Raw genomic sequence first — 19,485 nt, 5'->3', positions numbered from 1 at the left:
GCATTTGGAGAGCATGGATGCTACCTATCTTCAGAGTTCTCAGAAAATGGGCCCAGTACTTTCCTTCCTTCCTCGAAAGCCCTTCTGGAGAGGCAAAGCCAAGAATTCGTTGGGAGGTATGCAGGTGCAGACATCTGTGTATTCCTTCAGGAGAAGTAGGGGCTGTTGAGGCTAATCTTCTAGCTGAGAAGGATATCCCGGGATCTGGGGACAGTCCCTGGTTGGATAACTGCATCCTCTGAAGCTATTCCATCATGGAGCTACTGGCATGCTTTCCTTAGTGTGTCTGGGAATGCCCTGTAGGGAGATTCTCAGGAAGGGATCCCAGCCACCCAAGCACACTGGAGTTCCGAGGAGCTGACTGCTGTGTACTCGGGTGTCATCTCCTAGCAGCTCTGGTGTGTGGCTTCTGTGGCTGAGCATTTCTCCTATGAGTAAGGACTTTCTCAACATCAAGATAATTCTAGACATAAGTGTCCTGACTCTCTCACAAAGACTGATAAGAATCGCCCCAGTGCTTCCCAGAGGTGGGAAGCTAAGAGTTGTCTGTAGTACCTCACACTACAGTTAAGCACTGGATATCAGATGGTTACAGGTAAAATAATTTCTAGAAGGTGTTAGAAAGACACCTCATTGGGAGGTGATAGACATGACGTGTGAGGAAGGAACATACCCCCAACAAGCGCTGGCCTGAATGAAACCAGGAAGTGTGCTGACTGGGCTCTACTAAGGGCTGGGAGTGAGAGCCTGTGGGCAAGGCACACGTGGGGACAGTGGTGGTCTGAGCAAGGTGGTGGCAGCACTCCCTGTGCCCACATCAATACCATGATAACTTCCAAGGTTCTAGATTCTCAGACAAGAAAGCCTACCACAGAAGTTCCTCTGTCTTATCATACAGGGAGACCAATTTGGACTATATGACACTGGAAATATAATGCCAGTATTTCCATGATTTTAATAGAACTTGAGTTCTGGCTGTCTATGATATAAGGCCAGGAGGTTAGTACTCCTCAGAGAAGATAACTACTTAGTAGAGATTTTACTGAGCCCAAAGTGATGCTGGATTACTGGAATGGTCATTGTCTGCCTTGCTGTAGCAAGGCAGCATCCACCTCCCGTGTGCTGGAGTTCAGGACTGCTGGGGGATGGTGAGTCTGAGGTCCCAGCAGCTGAGGTGAAGATATTGTGAGCAGAGATAATCTCAGTTCACAGCCAAGGGTGATGCTCAGAGAGAGGCACAGACCCAGCAACCTAGTTGGATGGGACTCTAGGCAAGGACAAATGGCAGCCAAGTCTGCACTGAGAGGGAGGAGGGAGGACAGGGGCTGGAGGTGTGTGGTAACTTCATTCTCATGGGCAGTTTTATACTTTAGCAAAAGTGCGAGGCGGTGAGGGGTGGTCTCACCTGGTATGTGGAATCTCGGCCACTTTCCACACCAGGACTTCCTTGGCTACCATCTCCCACAACACGCTGCTGCTTTTCCTATTGCTAACCTATCAGGAATTTGCCTTCAGAAGGTCCTTAAGATGTCCATTTCATGAAGAGTCTTAGGGTCATTGTTTGTGGAGCACGGTTCACCTGCTGTCAAGAGCAGACACTACCTACCCAGTGCTATGCGTGCTACATACAGTGTCTTGCTCCTGTATCACAAGGGGTCCACAGATGATTTCAATGGTAAAGTGACACATTTCTTCAAAATCATGTTCAGCGTAGCTGTTCATAAAGCTTCAGGCCTTTTGATCATTGCTGCTTAGCAAGTCCCTGGCAGCGGCGTTTTGTATTAAGTGGTTCTTAATGATGTGGGGGATGACTCCTGTGGGAAGAAGCTTGAAAACACTTCTCCCCATTCTGCCCTTGACTCTGGTGCTCAAGACTGAGGTTCTTTTCCGTAACAGCCTCTCCTTTACACTTGCAGAAATTCCTGTCGGCCACTGTTGGCTATGAGCGCTTTTCTTCTAAGAGTGCATCCCTAGTGTAATGGTGTGTGTGTGTGTGTGTGTGTGTGTGTGTACAATGTGCTTGTGTGTTAGTAAAGTCATCAGTAGAATGACTAGAAGTGGAAACTGAGCCCTAGTGTCTAAGAGAAACACTACCAAAAGCAGCAAAGGCTGCCCTACGCACATCTAACTGCCAGTGTTCAGGAGCTCACAGACAAGCAGTTTTTCATGTTGATGTAGAAATGACCCTGCTCCTAAATGATCTCTTCCAGAGTTTTGGGGCCAGCAGTGACCTTCAAAGTGAATGCCAACATCCAAAATTTGACTACTGCAGATGTCACCAAGGCTGCAGGTAAGGCTGTCTCCTCATGTGTGTGTGTGTGTGCACATGCATACACACCTATATACATAGCCATGGCAGAGAACAGCCTGGAACTGCATTGTTACCACTGGCCAAGTCTGAGGTGATGTGAGTAGGGCTGAGCCCAGCTGGGCCTCCTTGTTTGGTTTCTCTAACGCATGGGTCTGGATTCTGTCAGGAGACCTCGTTGTGTTTGAGCTGTGAAGCTCTGCAAAGTGAGGGTTGGGATCTGTAGCTCTGTGTGAGAAGACTCCATACTGTGGCGTCCAGAATCACTCTGGGTTTTCTCGCTGCCCCATGGACCCATCTCAGGGCCTAGTGGTATGAGGCAGCACAGTGCCTTCTAGACAGGTTCAGAGCGTCTCTGAGACTTCTGCCCTGGTGGACTAGTAGTGACTATTGAGACGTGGTCAGTAGTGTCACTGAAAACCACAACTGGCTAGTCACTTGGAGAAGAGAAGGAGGGCAGTTTGTACATCTTCCAGAAGGTGTTCTGATCCAATGAGCATTCCTGCGTGCAGCGGTCTATGAATCTTGGAAGTAAGGAAAATGCACATAGCACAGCAGCCATGGTGTTTGGTGTGAGGTGGTGGAAGACGCTTGTGCTTTAAGCCCATTTCTGGGAGACCATGCTGAGGGCACAGTCCCAGACATGGAAGAGCACTGGTCCTCTTTAAACTTACACATTGTTAAATTTGTGAATTGTTTTGTTTCTAAACCATAAGTGATTTTAGATAACAGTGTTTCTATTGACTTCAAGACAGGTGTGCTTCGTCCCCTTATGGCATCGTCTTTGTCCTGTGATGGCAGAGTAGAAAGTAGAAAGGGCAGGTCCATTTGCAAGGGACCTGCCCTTCACGTTCTCTGCTTTGAGTGCTGTTGGGCTTGCTCACAGGGACCTCTAAGCCCTGGGATGCTCTGTGTGGAGTGATCAGAGGGTAGCAATCTAACTTAAAAAGCAAACTTATGCTTAGACTTCAAAAATTGGCAGGTCTGAGTTTTACAGGGTCATTATATTGTCGGATTGTAAGGCATTTCGAGCTGGGGCATGGTGTGGTGGAGTACTGTGTTATTATTGCTGCGTCATTTGGAGATGCTTGTCTGGGGATTCTGTCACCTGGAAAGAATGGAACCAAGTTGCGATGACTTTGATCCCACGTAGACGTTAGGCCATGTCTTTCCTTCATGAGCATCTGCTTCACACGAGTGACACCTGAACACATTTAAGAGCAGCCAGTTGGGTCTCACACAGAGATGCACCTCTGTCACGAACAGATCATCCCAGGACAGGAAATAACACATGGAAGTGAGTTGACTAGAACTTTTAAGAACTGTAAGTGGATCAAATGGGCTAGAGGTGAACATGGTCAAAATATGTTGTATGGAATTCTCAAAGAACTCATAAAAATGAGAATAATAAAAAAGGATAGTCAAGTTCAATTTGTGCTGCTCATCCCTATGTAAATGTGTGGCCTTTCACTGGAGAGTAATCAATGTATCATGGAGAGTATTCTTATTTTTTAAAAAATCGTGTCTACATACTCATACACAGTAACCTATCTACTGGCTTTCTGCAGAGCGAGGTTGACTTTCTCTGATCTCATTTTGGGCCATTTCTAATGCATTCGTGCCATGTTCTAGCTTTGGACTGAGGGAGAGGTCACAAGAGACGTGAAGGTTGGAGTCCTGTATGTTCACAGCTTTCAGAATGCTTGCTCTGCCTGCCTGCTCCATGCATCTCTGGAGCTGCTCCACCACAATAGGTGTGCTGTCCACATGATTCTCACTGCTTGAGCATGTACAGAGTTGTAAACAAGCGTGCATAATGTAAAACATGCCTTACCTTCGCGTTTCTAACAATACCATGTTATTATGGATGGATATAATGCTGTATGAAAAAAATAAGCCTGAGACCACCTGCCCAAGGACAGTGAGTCCCCATTCCACCCTCAAAGAGTCCTGGTTCCAGGGTGGCCTACTGAGGACAGTTCCAAGTATGGATAGAGAAGTTGAATTTTGTCTTAAAAGGCATTTCCTGGATCCTGTATCTTTAGAAGGTGACAGAGAACACTTCCAGTGTCATCAAAAACTTTCTAATGTCTTATTTGGGCAGGTACACAATGCAATGCCGTTGATGCTGTGGTCATAAAGCTAACAGAGCCTTCCACAGAAATCTGTGGGATTATTATGAGCTACCTGAAAGCCCACTCATGGTTTGCATGTGGCCTCCAAGGAACTGTCACAGAGATGTCATATCCTTCTTCGTTAGTGAAGGAGGTATAACCCTTGTAATAGAACTTACATTTTTAATTAATTTTATAAAAAGTAATACAAACATTAGTGAATAGGTATACACTTTAATACCGAGTTTGTCCCCATCAAATACCACATGGTGCTAATACTGAGGGGCAAGTGTGATCATTCTGTCATTTAGGATCTCTTCCTGGTCCTAGGTGACTCCTTTCTGGAAATTCTACTTCATTAATTTATTTTAATTTCTACTTTCTTCTTTGATCAAATTATATTAATTATACAAAGATACTGGGCTTCACTGTGACATTTTCATTCATGCGTCTATACATGTCCTCTTCATCCCCACTGCCACTCTAATTCTGTAATCCCATTCTATTCTGTACCCTTTTCAAAGTACAGGGTCCACACCTTTGTCTTTTCCAGTCTGCCTCGTTTTGCTGCCCACAGTGTGCTCCGGTCTTGCCCATTTCCCTTGTTCTTGCTCCTGGACGAGTGGTCTTCCACTCTGTTTCTCTGGCACACTCTCCCGACTTGCTCATCTGCTGGTGGGCGTTCAGCCGAATAAGAACATGGGGGTGAGTACTGTAATTTGTGGCTGTTAAGGTCTTAAACAAAGATGTGGATCCTGTGCTTAGGAGGGCGTGGGGACACCGATCGTCACTGTGGTCTTGTACCTGACTTGTCAGTCACTCTGGCAACCACAGAACAGTCTGCCTTCCTCCTTCCTTCCTTCCTTCCTTCCTTCCTTCCTTCCTTCCTTCCTTCCTTCCTTCCTTCTCTCCATCCTTCTTTTTGACACTCATTAATTTTCCATTCTTTATTGAGACTTTGATGCTATGTGTTTTATTTAAATTTATTCCCTAATTTCTGTCAGATTCATTTTTCCTACCCACCCAACTTTCTGTGTTTTTCTTTTTCAAAACCCATTAAATCCAATTTGTGCTGCCTAGAAACTCTTGGGTGTGGGGCCCACCATGAAGCATGGTCAGCCTACTAGGCTCCCACCCTTAACAAAACTTTCTCTCCTTCTCCCAGCAGCTGCCAGCTGCCTGTGGGGTGGGGCCTTGTGCCTGTGTCTCTGCTCCAAAAAAGAAAATTCTTTCTTACTCTTATTTCATTGGGAGTTTTTCCTTATTCCTTAGCTCCTTATCATCATTTACATTTCTCTTCTCAAAAACAAGAGGCTCTTGCTTATCTTGTAGAAGCCAGGGTTTGTTTCCTCCCTCTTTATGGAGACCCCACTTATTAAACTTCCTATTAGGTTACCCCACATCACCTGAATACACGCATTCTGCTTCTCCTCCATGACCTGAGGTCAGGTTCTTCCTACCAAAGCCGCTCTTCTACCTCAGGAGGCATTGGGGCTGCGGTGAGTAATATCTAGTGGGTGTGCCTGGCTCATTTACTGACTCTGTACTCGGGACTTGCCTATTCCCAACTGGTCTCAGGAGGAAACAATTCAAACGCAAGATAAAACGATTTTGAACCATACCCACTGAAGGGTTTTAGGCAGAGTGGCAAGGTATGACGTATATTTTAACTGCATTAAAAAACTCTTACTCAGATTGAGATATGCAAGACATGATGGGTCATCAAATCCACTGGGGAAAGTTGTAGAAGATCAGGGGGAAGAGACAGCAGATGTAGTGATATGGATGAGAACTGGGGTAGGAACAAGGAAGGGGACATGGAAGAGGTCAGGGATATAGAGAAGGACAGTCCTGTGAATGCAGATGATCATGTGGATTGGGACGGTGACATGGATGACATGAATAGGAACTGCAGACAGGGACAGCAAGGCAGCAGGGAACTGGTTGGATGGAACCTTGGGCAGAGGTGGGAGGTCGTGGTGTATGATAGCATTGCTGCAAGAGCAGGTGCAAGTTCACACCCCTTTCCTGGTTTGTACCTACATGGATATCTGTCACCACTGAGACAGGAAGTGCTCGGGGATAAACACATTGAGCAGAATAAGAGTATGAGTTTTGCCCATGTTGATACTAGGGACGGATTCTAGAGGAGATACAGTCTGTCTCCCAAAGGCTGTGTGCTAAGTCTTGGTCTTAAACATGCATTGGCAGTGGGAGGCAGTGGCACCTCAGTGAAGTGACCCGAGTGAGAGGGAGCTGGGTCGTCTAAAAAATATCATTGAAAGTGATATTGTACACTCAGGCCCCTTCATCCTCCCCCCACCAACTTCCCTTAGGAGAGCAGCCTTCTCTGCTATGCGGTCTTACCACAGATCCCTAGCAGTCGACAACACAGCCACACACCAACTCTTATGAACTGTGAGCTGAAACAGACCTTTCCAGCTCTGATTATCTCAAGTATCTCATCATAGTCACAGAGATCTGTATAGTTCAGTCATGCGTGTAGATACACTCAGAATAGAAAATCACAGTTTTCCCCCTGTAGGCCTGGCCCATTGTGTCATGCAGGCTCTACCTAAGGCAAGTGCTGGCTAGTGTTTGATCATCTTGACACAAGCTACAGTCATTTGGGAAGAGAAAAACTCAAATGGAAAAAAAAAAATGTTCCTACTAGATTGTCCTGTGGGCAAGCCTAGGGGACATTTTTGTGCTTAATGACTTGGGTCCAGACCACTGTGAATGGTACCACCCTTGGGCAAGTGGTCCTGGATGGTATGAGAAAGAAAGTTGAGCAAGCACAGGAGCAAGGCAGTAAGCAGCACTCCTCCATAGCCTCTGAATCAGTTCCTGCCCTGACTTCTCTGGGTGATGGACTACAAGCTAGAAGATGAAATAAGCACCCCCTAAAGGGGTTTTTACCAACATAGTAGAAACGACTGCTATGACAGGCCATGACTACAGGAAGTGTAGCTTTCGGTGACCTGCAGGCCCTGGCTCTACCTATCTTGAAACCTTGCCCAAAATGACTCGGGTTGTGAACCTTGGATTGAATTGTGGTGTCAACACTATCAGGACAGGATAAAGATGGACAGGTAGCAAGCCTGGGCTTTTCTATGGCCATTTGTTGGGTTTGGTTCCTTGGTGCTCTGTGGATGTCAATACCCTCTCTTTGAGCATCTCTTCTCCTCTACCAGCGGTGGCTATCTAGCCTCCACTCTTATGACCTAAAGGCCCTGCTGGATCAGAGACTGATTGGAGAGCATCTGGCGATGGCCAGGGCACAGGGGCTAACAGGTGCTCCAGAGAGGGTGATCTGCCGAAGGGACCCCCTCCAGCGACAGCAGCAGCAGCGGCAGCGGCGGCTTTAGAGAGTTTCAGCCTCACAGGGACTCCCAGCAGACACCTGCTGCCTTCTCACCTCACGATATTCAGCAGTGTCAAACCTGTCTTCTGTAGATCCAGGGTATCTCACCTGCATCCTCCCTGGTGTATCCTTCTTTCTCTGTTCACACACAGGGGTGTGTCTGCTTCCTCTTATCCTCTTGCCTGGGGAATGGAAGTAGCTTCACACCTAGATGGGAGTGCCTTGTTCCAGAAACAGGAAAGAGCTCTACAGAGTGACTTTGCATATCTAATGTGGGTTCAGATAAGTCCTGGGGGTGGAAGGCAAGGTATGAGCCTGCATACACCAGGTCATATTCTTGAAACCCCTCAGGCTAGCTTAGCAGGTTGTCTCTGAGCAGGGGAAGCAATGCCTATCAAAAGCCTCCTTTTGGGAGTTCCACAGATGTTTGTTCCCATGGCAACTAGATGAAGAGAAGGGAGAATGGGGAGCTTGCTCTGAAATCTGGCTCCAACTCCGAGCCACTCATCAAAGGCGCACCTATGCTTTCTATCAGGGCCTGTGTTTAGGGGTGCCCGGGGTTGTCTCATCTCCAGCTGTCATTGAGCCATACCTGACTCTGCTGACAATCAGGATATGTTGGGCCACATCAGGCTAGACAGGAGGTAACTGGCTCTGGAGACATGGCTGTCTAGTTCTCATTGTTCCCAGTCCTCTTTGGTGTCCTCACAGCTCTTCAGCTTGCCTCCTTAGCCCACTGAGGCCTGGCACTATCCCTTCCCGCTAGTTTTGGTCAGGGCAGGGGGATTTGCTCAAACCTCAGCAGTGTGAGTGTTCATCCTAGAACAGGTCAACTGAGGGCAAGATTGGGGGTTGGGAGGTAAAAATGGTACAGCTAGGATGTCTACTGCTGTGAAGAGACACCAGGACCACAGCAACTCTTATAAAAGAAAACATTTAATTGGGAATTGGCTTAAAGTTCAGAGGTTTAGTCCTTATCAACATGGCAGGAAGCATGGTGGAATGCAAGCAGACACAGTGTTGGAGAAAGAGTCAAGAGTTCTCCATCTGGATCCTCATGCAACAGGAACAGAGTGAGCCATCAGACCTCAAAGCCTGCCCTTGGTGACACACTTTCATAGATGGCTGGAACACCTCTGGCTTCAGAGCATGTCTTCATCAGAAACAGTACAGGCCTATTGGAACCACAGCTAGGGGCAGTACTGCAGGGCCACAGCCCCTGGGGCAATGAAGACTGCGGTAGCAAAATGGTCAATAGGAAAAAAAGGGCTGCACAGAAGCCAGTTCCAGCCACGTCTGGAGCTACTCAGCCTCCACGTGGACGATTGTTGGATTTATTAACAACAAACCCTCCCTACTTCCCATCTTAGAGTTTCCCTGTGTCCCCTTACTAAATCCACCCTCAGCACTTTCTGCAGCTCCCCTCATCCTTTCTCCCCTCCTTGTAGCACCTCCCCTCAGCCTGGGCCACTCTCCTGAAGTCCCTCAGGCAGAGACCCCCTTCCTGTAGACCTCCTCAGGTGGGATCCTTTTGATAGCCTCCCTCTGGTCAGCGTAGCAGGCTGTCTTTGAGTAGAGGGAAGAAGTGTCTGTCAGAAGCCTCCTTTAGGCAGTTCTGCAAGATGCCGATCTCCATGGCAACTAGATGTGTCTCCTGGACCAGGAACTGGGGAAAGCTGGCCTCATTGTTCCCAGTCCTCTTTGGTGTCTTCACTGCGGCTTCGAAGCCTCTAGGGCTGATGGGGTGAAATTAAGGAGGAAACAGGATTGAGAACCTCCATCGAAGGCCTCCTTCTACATTTTGGCCTCTCATTTGCCCTTTGAAGCTTGCAGGTGTCCTCTCTTTCCAAAGAGACTAAAGAGTTTACTTCAAGGGCTGCTTTAGTGCTAAGTGACTTGGGAAGGAGCTGGGTTGAGAGCACAATTTAAATTCGTGATCCTAGAGAAGCTAAATAAGAAGATGAACACAAAGAAAAACATATAGGCATCATCCTGAATATTAACCTTCATCAGGTGATGAAAGGAGACAGAGACAGAGACCCACATTGGAGCACCAGACTGAAATCTCAAGGTCCAAATCAGGAGCAGAAGGAGAGAGAGCACGAGCAAGGAACTCAGGACCGCAAGGGGTGCACCCACACACTGAGACAATGGGGATGTTCTATCGGGAACTCACCAAGGCCAGCTGGCCCGGGTCTGAAAAAGCATGGGATAAAACCGGACTCGCTGAACATAGTGGACAATGAGGACTGCTGAGATCTCAAGAACAATGACAATGGGTTTTTGATCCTACTGCACGTACTGGCTTTGTGGGAGCCTAGGCAGTTTGGATGCTCACCTTACTAGACCTGGATGGAGGTGGGTGGTCCTTGGACTTCCCACAGGGCAGGGAACCCTGATTGCTCTTTGGGCTGACGAGGGAGGGGGACTCGATTGGGGCAGGGGGAGGGAAATGGGAGGCGGTGGCGGAGAGGAGACAGACATCTTTAATAAATAAATAAATAAAAAAGAAAAGAATATATTTTCAATAAAAGGGAAAAAGTTCCTTAAAAAAAATAAATAAATAAATTCTAAAGGACTGGGGTGGAGCTGTTGGTTGCTATTGCTGGCCTGACCGCTTGCTTGACATTGTGCAGGACATCTGGAGTCAGAGAATGCAATTAATCACAGAGAGAGCAGCCGTCAGTGTCCGTCCTCCACAGGAGGGGGCCCACAGCACCCCGGAGTTAGGAGAAGGGTAGTATGTGCTCACTAATGGGGAGTGGGCCTGTTGCATGGCACACTGAACGAGGTGTTTCCCCGGGCTTTCTCCACAGGCCCAGCCTGTCGACACTAGAACTTGCATTACACAAAGTGTGGCCTGTGAAGATGGCACAGAGACGGTGTCAGCAGACAGAATTATCATCTTGTCCCCGGGCAGCTGTGAGGGACAGCGCTAATCCGCGCTGCACACTCTCTGATTAAAGGTGGATGGATAGTCCCTTCTCCTAGATCTGAAGACAGTTTGCACCTTATCAACACCTCGTCTCATTACACTTGCAAAGGAAACAAGTTTTCGGTTTTAAATCTTTAGCAAAAGCAATTGCATGGCTCGTGCCCAGAACACAAAGCAGTATGAACGGACAAGCGGGCCCCATCTTCACAGCTCTTGATACCTCCCACTGCTCCCCGCGGTTAGCTCAGGTTGCCACCTGTTTCGGGAAGTCTGCTGTGTTTCTGCTAGAATGAGAGAGGTGTTGTCTTGGGTTGATCAATGATGTCCTTAATGTCTAGCTTTGACAACGGAATTTACTCACCTCCCTTTGGGGTTCACTGTTCCCTTGTCATTTGGAAGGTAATGCCTCTCTTGCAGAGGTTTCTAGTTCCTTTCTAGTTTGAGAACTAGTGGCAAATGTACATGAGGGCTGTCCTTGTACCTACAGAATAGGCCGGAAAGGGGAGGTAGAGCCCAACCCATGGGAGTCTCCTGACCCCATGTATGGAAGTTGTGAAAGTCTGGACTTCTGTAGCTGGCCGCGGGGCTCTGCTAAGACTGCCCTTACCAGAGGACACTCAGCTAGCCCTTCATGGATGCAGTCATAGAATGCTTGTATCCACTCTTGCCAGGGTTCCCCAGTCCCACAGGCCTGCTCTTCTCTCTGTCTGCCGCTGCTTTCTTCACTTCCCAGTCCATCTGACTCCATAGAAATTCTGTTATGCATTTATAAGAGCCTCCCTTCCCTCCCCTCAGCCTTTGATGGTTTCCAGCCCATCTCTTCACACTTCTCTGTCCAGCAACCTGAACAGCAAACTATGGCCCTCAATCTCTCTCAGCAGCTGCCGCTTTGGTAGTGAGCTCAGTACTCTTGGTGTATGCCTTATCATGGGCTGTGATCATGGCTGAGGCAGAATTTAAGAGATTTAACAGGCTGCAGGGGCCATGAAGCCCAGAATATTAACTTTCTGGCCAGTCACCTCATCTGGCAAAGCTCTCAGATCGACATGGAACTCAGCAAATAGGGAAGCTATTAGGAGTGTGAGAGAGGCAGGTTAGGGAGGGGCCTTCCTGTTAAAAAATAGTAAGAGGATGAAGCTGTCTTTGGGAAGTGGTTGCTCTAAAGCAACCACTTGTCTAAACAAGGCTGTGGTAGCTGATCTTAGTTGTCTACTTGACTACATCTGGAATTGACTAAAACCCAAGCACACCTGGAAGGAAATTTTGTTTAATTTGAAGTAGGACGATCCATTTCTAATCTGGATCTTTGAGGTAGGAAGACTCACCTTCAATCTAGATCTTTTGGATTGGGAAGATACACCTCTGATCTGGGCCACATCTTCTTCTGGAAGCCTCAGTAAGGACATGGAAGAATGAAACTCTTTCTTTGCCTGCTTGTTCTTACCCTCACTAGCAAGTTCAGTTCTTCATTGGTATTAGAGCCTGCTTCTTCAGGATTGTGGCATTTACTGAAGACCAGCTGAGACATCCAGTCTCAAGGAATGAACACTTACTGGATACTTAGGTTTTCTGATCATAGGCAACTGTTGTTGGATTAGCTGGACTATAGCTTATAAGTCATTCTAATAAATATTTATAAATATATTCATTCTATAAATTCTCTTATCCTGGAGAATCCTGACTAACACAAAGGCCACAAAATCAAATCCTCTTGGATTTGGGAGGGAGAGAGACCAGAAGGCATGCCTTTCATGTACCAATCCGTGTCATGAGCTGCCTTGGGCTCTGTTACAAGTAAGCCATCACCAGAGGTGGGCCAGAACTCTGATCCAAAGCAAACCTCTCTTGTTTATTAAGTATTCTGCCTTGTGTATTCCATTGTAGTGATGGAAATTAGAAGGCCATCCACCACTCTCTGGATGTTTTCTTCCTGACACTTACTGAAGGTATGTAACTATGAGATCTGAGATATGAGAGAAAAACTTATGGGGCATTGTGGGGGGAACTCATTGTGACCCCTGTTCCTCATGAGATGCCCTGAAAGGAGTCTTTATTGGAATCACATTTCATAGTGCAGATTCATACATTCACCGTGATGCTGCATGCACTGATGGTTCCCCTGGGGTGACGGATCTCTGCATGGGTATGTGCAGGTGGCACCCAGCTAACAAACATCAGAGTGACCTGAAGTTTGTCTCTGAGAGTAAGGTGCCAATACTACTGTGTAGGAGACCAACCTGTCATATCTGCCCAACATTTTAATTTGGAATTTCTTCAATGCACTGATATCTCATGATGGCCTCTTGAGTGTTGGTGACACCTTTAACACTTACAGAGTCCCCACACTAAAGGGAGGAACACTACTGAGGCCTTGGGGAGTATCTCCAGGCCATGGAAAATCCACAGGCAACCTGAGGATCTCAGATGTGGTGCTATTCTCCGGCTCTCAGCCCGCATCTCCACGGGAGAGACCAAATTTTGTTTTCTTTGACCTCAGATCCAAAGAGGTGGGCTGTGTGAGGAGGGTTTGAATCAATGGGATCTGGTGACTCACTGACCTCATTTGGCTACTTGGGGTACCTGGGCCACACGCAGACTGTACCTTCTGCTGGTAGGCTCCTACTGTTCTGCATGGAGGAGGGCTTAGTAGGCCAGGTGTAGGCTGCACCAATTGTTGATGACACTTCCGGTTGAAAATTTAGTGTTGCTAGATGCAGGTCATGACAACTGCTCTGGAATTAAGTCCCATGCTCAATCATCTTTGTCATCGAGTCCAAGACCTCTCTACTCACAAACACTTGATAGAAAGACAGCATCACATACAACCATCCAGGAAGGTGGTGACCTACTGCCCTTATGGTAGAAGAGGCATGAGACCTGTGGGTAAGCTGAGGCAGCAGGAGAAAAGTCTGCATCTCCTGAGGTTAGAAACCTGCAGCAGGAGAGTTCCCTGGAACTCCTTTCATTAGAGCTTCGTCAGCCTTGTCTATTCTAAGACAATGGGCATCGGGACAATGGCATTTCCATTCACGAGGTGATTTCCATTTTTATATGCAATTGCTCTTATTTTAATAGAAGTCAGATTTCTTTTATCTGTAATTAAATCCAGACTACATTATTTGTTGAAGGTCCTCGTGGATGTTTGACTTTATTATCCTGAGTCTGAATGGGTAAAACAGTTCTGAGCCTCATGTTAGTGGTTTGACTTTCCATCCACTCTGTGAAAACAAATCCCTGATGGGCAGGCAGCTTGATCTGACTCTGAGTTTTTTATAAACCCCTCTGAACTCCAGACCCCACTGTCTCAGAGCCCCTTCAGATGTGTTCACCTGGGGTACTCCCCAGCCTCTCACCTTTCCTGTGTCAGAGTTTGATGACCCCTGCTTAAGTCTGAGTCCATTGTTCTTATTCTGGATCTGTCCCAGACTTTGCGCTGGTTCTGTGGACTTGCTAGGGAGATGCTTTGACATTAATTCCTTGACTTTCCATATAGGGAAGACACAGAAACCCCAAGAGGAAGCTGGTGGGCATCCATGGATGTTTTCTTCCCAGTTGCCAGCCAAAAGTTTCTTAGAAGTCCTGGCCGTTGGTGGCTGCAGATAGCATTATGATGAGGAGGAAGCCTTCACTTATCAGCTTTCCTCTTAGCCTTGACTGCCAGGAGGCTCACACACAAGCTTGCACAGCCTGTCACGTGGGAATGTATGGTAGTGAGTGTCTATGGTCTTTTCTCCTATTTCCCTTTCTTTTTTCAACCTTGATTTTTTTTGTTGAGTGTGTGCATTATGGCACATAAGTTCCTGGGAGGACCACTGAATCTGTTTTCAGTAGTGAGTAGAGCTGCTCTTTGCCCCTTGCATAAGCTACAGCCTTTCCCTAATGATACACTGACCCTTGATCACTGTTCTATTGCTGTAGAGAGACATCATGACCAAGGCAGCTTGCGAAAGAACACATTTGATCAGGGCTTGCTTACAGTCTCACCTGTAACAGGCCGGGGTGGCACAGGAGAAGTAGCTGAGAGTGACAACCTGATCTGCAAGCAGAGAATGAGAGGCCAGACCTGGCTTGTACTCATTCAGAGACTTGGCCAGTGACCGCAGCCTCCTGCCACCACGTCCCATCACAGACTGCTCACTAATGGACACAGGATGTGGGGGCTCAGGCTGTGGCAGTCTGGAATCTCTATTTAGAGACAGCATAAATGCCTCTGTTGAGAAGCTACAGGAACTCCTCAGAACACCCCAAGAATGGTCATATGAACAACATCAGGAGAGAGATGGTTCCCATCTGAAGCCAGGCAGTCCCATAGATCTGCTCTGAGGTTGGCCCTGAACAGTATTATATATGTGCTCAGTTGAGGATGTGTATATACCAAACTCCCTAAGAGTGTTTATCCAAGCATGCAGAATAGCCATAGTGTTAATGTTGTCATGGTTACCTTCCAGAAATGTCTACTCATTCTCCTGACCTGCTTCTGGTCCCTCCTAAGCGGCTTCACGGTCCTACACACAGGTCACAGAGTATTGAGGCAGGAACCAGATCCATGTCTTTTAGCACTGGCTTGTGTCAGGTAGGGTAGAGATTGGGTGCTGATCTTTTACATAAATGCAGATTTGGGTAAGTTCAATGTCTTCTCCAAACTTCCTTATGCAGGGTAGGGTCAACAGAGGATCTCTGCTAGCCAAGGGCTTGGTGCTCGTAGCTACCACTCTGCTGCCGTGTTTGTCTGGTTGACTTTGTGGCTTCATCATGATTTCTACATCTGAGCAGGTCTCAAGTGCTGCGCATAGCTCTCAGCCTGCGAACAATGGCTGTCCACGCTTGGCTCTGCCTTCCCTGAGTGTGCCGCAGTGTGGGATATGCACTTCTCAGACTGCGAACAATGGCTGTCCACGCTTTGCTCTGACTTCTCTGAGTGTGCCGCAGTGTGAAATATGCACTTCATCTGTCATCTCAGATCGTAACATTTTCACATTCGGTCATTAGCTACCATTTCTGCTTGTCAAGGAAAATGGAGTTGGTCACTTCCGCATGGAAACACTCCACGGTCGGCTGGCTCATGCTCTGATAGGTTTGTAGGCCCTTATATTATGATGCAGTGACAGGTTAACAAACTTTCACCAAGACTGGAATCCAGGCCCTCAGAAGTCAGGTGTGTCTATAGTGATGACTTCTTGTTGGGCGTTCTGGTAGGTTTTCTGGATGGCAGGGAAACTGTCCATGAAGAGACAACTTAGTTCAGCCCAAGTTAGGAAAAAAGTGTTCTGACAACTAACTCAGTTCCATGAATAAAAGAGAACCTAAGTCGTGTTTACATTGAAGCTCTTTACAAACAACATGGGGCTTCTTCTGTAAAGATGGGTTCTGTTGACTTAGAAACAATGCTCAAGATAAGGGTCTAGGGTGCTTGACTGAAGTGGACATAGCACCTATGGGTGCAGGACTGGCCTGACCCTAAGATAACACAGAAGTCACCTAGGCTGCTGTGAAGCACAGTGACATCACTCATAAGGGTGACTTCATAGCCTAGAAGCAATGCCCAGTTTTAGGGGAGGAACAAACATACTCTTCAGGGGGATGCATGCAGGGCCTAACTCAACAGGTAGCAAAGGTTACCGGGTCGTAAAGTACCCTTTGACCAGCACTCTGGGAGAATAGCCAAATATCTTCTTCCTTTAGAGAGATAAGCTGCATGTTTAACTTTCCCGACTTCTCCAGTGCTTGTCTGTGTGCATAAGGATCATTTGCCCTCTGCATACTCTAACATACAAATGCTATTACCAATGACCCCACTGTGACCTCAGTAGCATGTGAGCCAGATGCCAGCTCTTACTGACCCCTTCTGGCTCTGGGCTTCCTCTGGGTTTACAGAAAACACATGCCATTCTAGACATCACTGTGCCCCTCTGTTCACACTGCAGCCCCGAGTCAGGGCAGTTGCTCTTCACTTATCAGTTCCCTCTTTGCAGAGGGTCTCTCTACCTGGGGTCCTGTGCGGTACCCTTGGAGGCACAAAAGAGCTCCTACCTGGTAGATAGTGAGAATCCGAGACAGGCACTCCAAACTATGTGGGGGCTCTGACCTTGGCTTTATTCGTTCATCCATGTCAGTTTTCTTTTGTGCTTAAGTGGTCTTTAGGTCAGCTGAGCACATCGGTAATTACAGAGGCAGGCAGCACATTCTCTGAGTGGAGTGCCTTGGTCCACTTCCTCCCTCTAATTTGTGATGTGATGCCGCGGGCAATTGTGACCACCTCTGCCTACCTGGCTCAGCCACACAGTACCTAGGGGAAGTATGAATGACAGGGAAGCTGTCATCCTGTCCTAGAGCGGGACAAATGCTCTCTAGTCAGCATGATGAAGCCGCGATGATTTATTCTACATCGTGGAAGGTCGCTTTGATTTAGGGAAATGCCAGATTGATAGTGTTCAGAAAGAAGAGCAGGTTATAAACACTGAGCTGTGAGTCCAGCCTTCATGCAGTCCTGCTCAGTAAAATGGCAGTACACGAAACACGTTATTCAAGCAAAGCACTTCTAAAGGCTTGCCTTCACTCCCATGTCAGCCTTTCCTTAACAAGGTTGATTCAGTCTCTATTTCTGTTTTTCCTTTGAAAAATGCTATCAGTTCTCGTAAACACACAGCAATATTCACTGTGACATGGAATATGGAGAAGATGCTCTATGATAGCAGCCAGTGTTGCCTGTGGGTGAAGGGTGTCCCTAAGAAACTATGTCAAGGTTCTCATCCCTGACCTAGGATTGTCAACTTCATCTAGAAATCAAGTCTGGTCCAGTATCATCCTGTTAGCTTAAGATCAAAGAGGTAGGTCCTTCCCCAACATGACCTTTATCCTTACAAGAAGAGGAACATTCCCTGTAAAGACGGAGTCATGGGGAGTCACAGAGGAGGCCCTGTGAGGACCCCCATGCCCAGCATCTGACCTGGTGTGACAGCCAGCAGCGTTTGCTCCAGGAACAGTGATGGCATGTGCCTCCTCTCTTGTTATCCAGCCACAGGCAGCAGGTGAATGGAGTCACACAGCAGCGAGCCAGCACAGCCCTGTTCTGCTGCTCGCACTCCTGTGAGGTGAATAAGAGGCCTGTCACATTGAAGTGATGGGAGGATTACAGGAGCTGAAAGCAGCATGGGCTCTGGAATAAGAATGTGGCCACCTAAGCTCTGTCCCTTCACTTCGTCCTCCTTTCTTTACAAAGCTCTGGCCTGCCATCCTATTCCTCGTCACCCCATCTGCCAAAATTAATTCTCTTGAATCCCTCTTCTATCCTGTAGCACTGGCCTGATATATAGCTAGCGACAGGCACTGCACAAGTTGCCAAGGAAGCAGGGATGTGTCCCCGACTCTCCTGGCCACAGAGGTTCCTGCTCCTACCATGTCAGGTTATTGGTTTTTTCTAACCCTTACTAACAAATCTTCATAAAGTATTCATTTTCATGGAATTAGTAAGGAAATTCTTGAGCACTTAGAATTTACAATCTAGTGATAGAAACAAGATAGATATATGGGGGGGGGGGGGGTGGATGGCTTCTGTTCCTGGATGTTAGGGTAGTCTCAGTCTGAATTTAGTTCAACAGTATCCTTGGGGGAATGAACTTTTTTGGCACTGTAGAGGTGTATGTGTGAATTAGACATGGCTGTAAGGCAGAGGAAGTAACTGTGTTGAACAGCATTTTAGATAGATTTATGAAAACCTTGAGGACAGGAATTCTCAGTGTTAGTGTCCCCAGGGACCTATGACCTCTCACACTGGGGACTCTTAGAAAGGCAACGCTTGTCACAGGTTTACCTTATAGGACAATGGTCTCTGTTGGTTGTCTGTGGAGTCCTACCTTCTCAGTCAGTTGCAGGTGGCTTGGCAGACACCTGTCACCCACACTTGTGCCAAGGTGGTGATTAGAGACTGACAACCAGGGATGGATCTGGAACTTGCTCTTGTGAAGTTGGGAGGCTCTTGTCCTGTGATCTTCCCAAGTGTTTTATGTCTCCGATCCATAGTGATGTTGGAGGAAGGACATAGATTTCAGTCCCTCCAGATGCCTTCTTAGAGGGGCTCAGGGTACTGGGTTTTGCCACAGATCAGGCTGCTGTGAATCTCAGATCATGTTTCCTGTGAAGCATGGTGAATGTATCAGGAGAGTAATGGGCAGTTTCTGGGGCTTTGGACAGAACACACCTGTAGATCCAATGAAAGTGTGAACATTACCATTGTATTCCATAACATAGAATTAGAATCAGAGGACAAGGGCAAAGAGTCATGGAGAAAGAGGAAGGTTGATCCAGGGACATCTCTTTAACCTGTCATGGGTGAAAATTGCGAAGAGTGACATGTGGTAGCACCACAGACCCTAGATGAGGGGCTTCAGGAAACAGTGAGGAAAGGAAAGCCACGTGGCTCAGCTCACTGTGTCACTGAGGGGGGCAATGTCAGGCCACAGCGCTCACCTGCCTTTGCTTATTTTTTTGCTTTCGAGTTTAACACCTCTGAGGATACTTCAGAAACATAAGACAGTGTTCGTGCAGGGAGCAGGCCTGCAGCCCCACACTGAGCAAGGCCCTCACAACACTGCCTTTGCACCTGGGAAATTGCTAGTGTCTCCTTAGGGCTTTGAATGACATTTGTAGCTGTGGTGACTCTAAGAACCAAAAGGCTTCAAAGGAAGCTGCCGGTGGGGAGCTGTCTTCTTATGGGTGTGATCTGGGGAAGAACAGGTCAAGTTAATAGCAGAGTGGTTGGACTTCA

General features: G+C 47.4%; 2 protein-coding genes across 2 annotated transcripts in view; both read left to right on the top strand.

The window, feature by feature from the left end:
- Nucleotides 1–19,485, top strand: part of Ptprn2 (protein tyrosine phosphatase receptor type N2) — a 707,251-nt gene that overhangs the window by 334,752 nt on the left and 353,014 nt on the right. The window contains exon 11 of the mRNA XM_075948076.1: nt 2,211–2,290. Coding sequence (XP_075804191.1) covers nt 2,211–2,290 — 80 coding nt within the window. The remainder of the gene's footprint in view (nt 1–2,210; nt 2,291–19,485) is intronic.
- Ncapg2 (non-SMC condensin II complex subunit G2) overlaps nt 1–19,485 on the top strand; it is a 564,457-nt gene that overhangs the window by 421,328 nt on the left and 123,644 nt on the right. The gene's annotated exons all lie outside the window — the stretch shown is intronic.

The sequence above is a fragment of the Microtus pennsylvanicus genome, chromosome 14, assembly GCF_037038515.1.
Source record: "Microtus pennsylvanicus isolate mMicPen1 chromosome 14, mMicPen1.hap1, whole genome shotgun sequence".
Taxonomy (NCBI): Eukaryota; Metazoa; Chordata; class Mammalia; order Rodentia; family Cricetidae; genus Microtus; species Microtus pennsylvanicus.
This window is presented reverse-complemented; position numbering and strand designations above follow the sequence as displayed.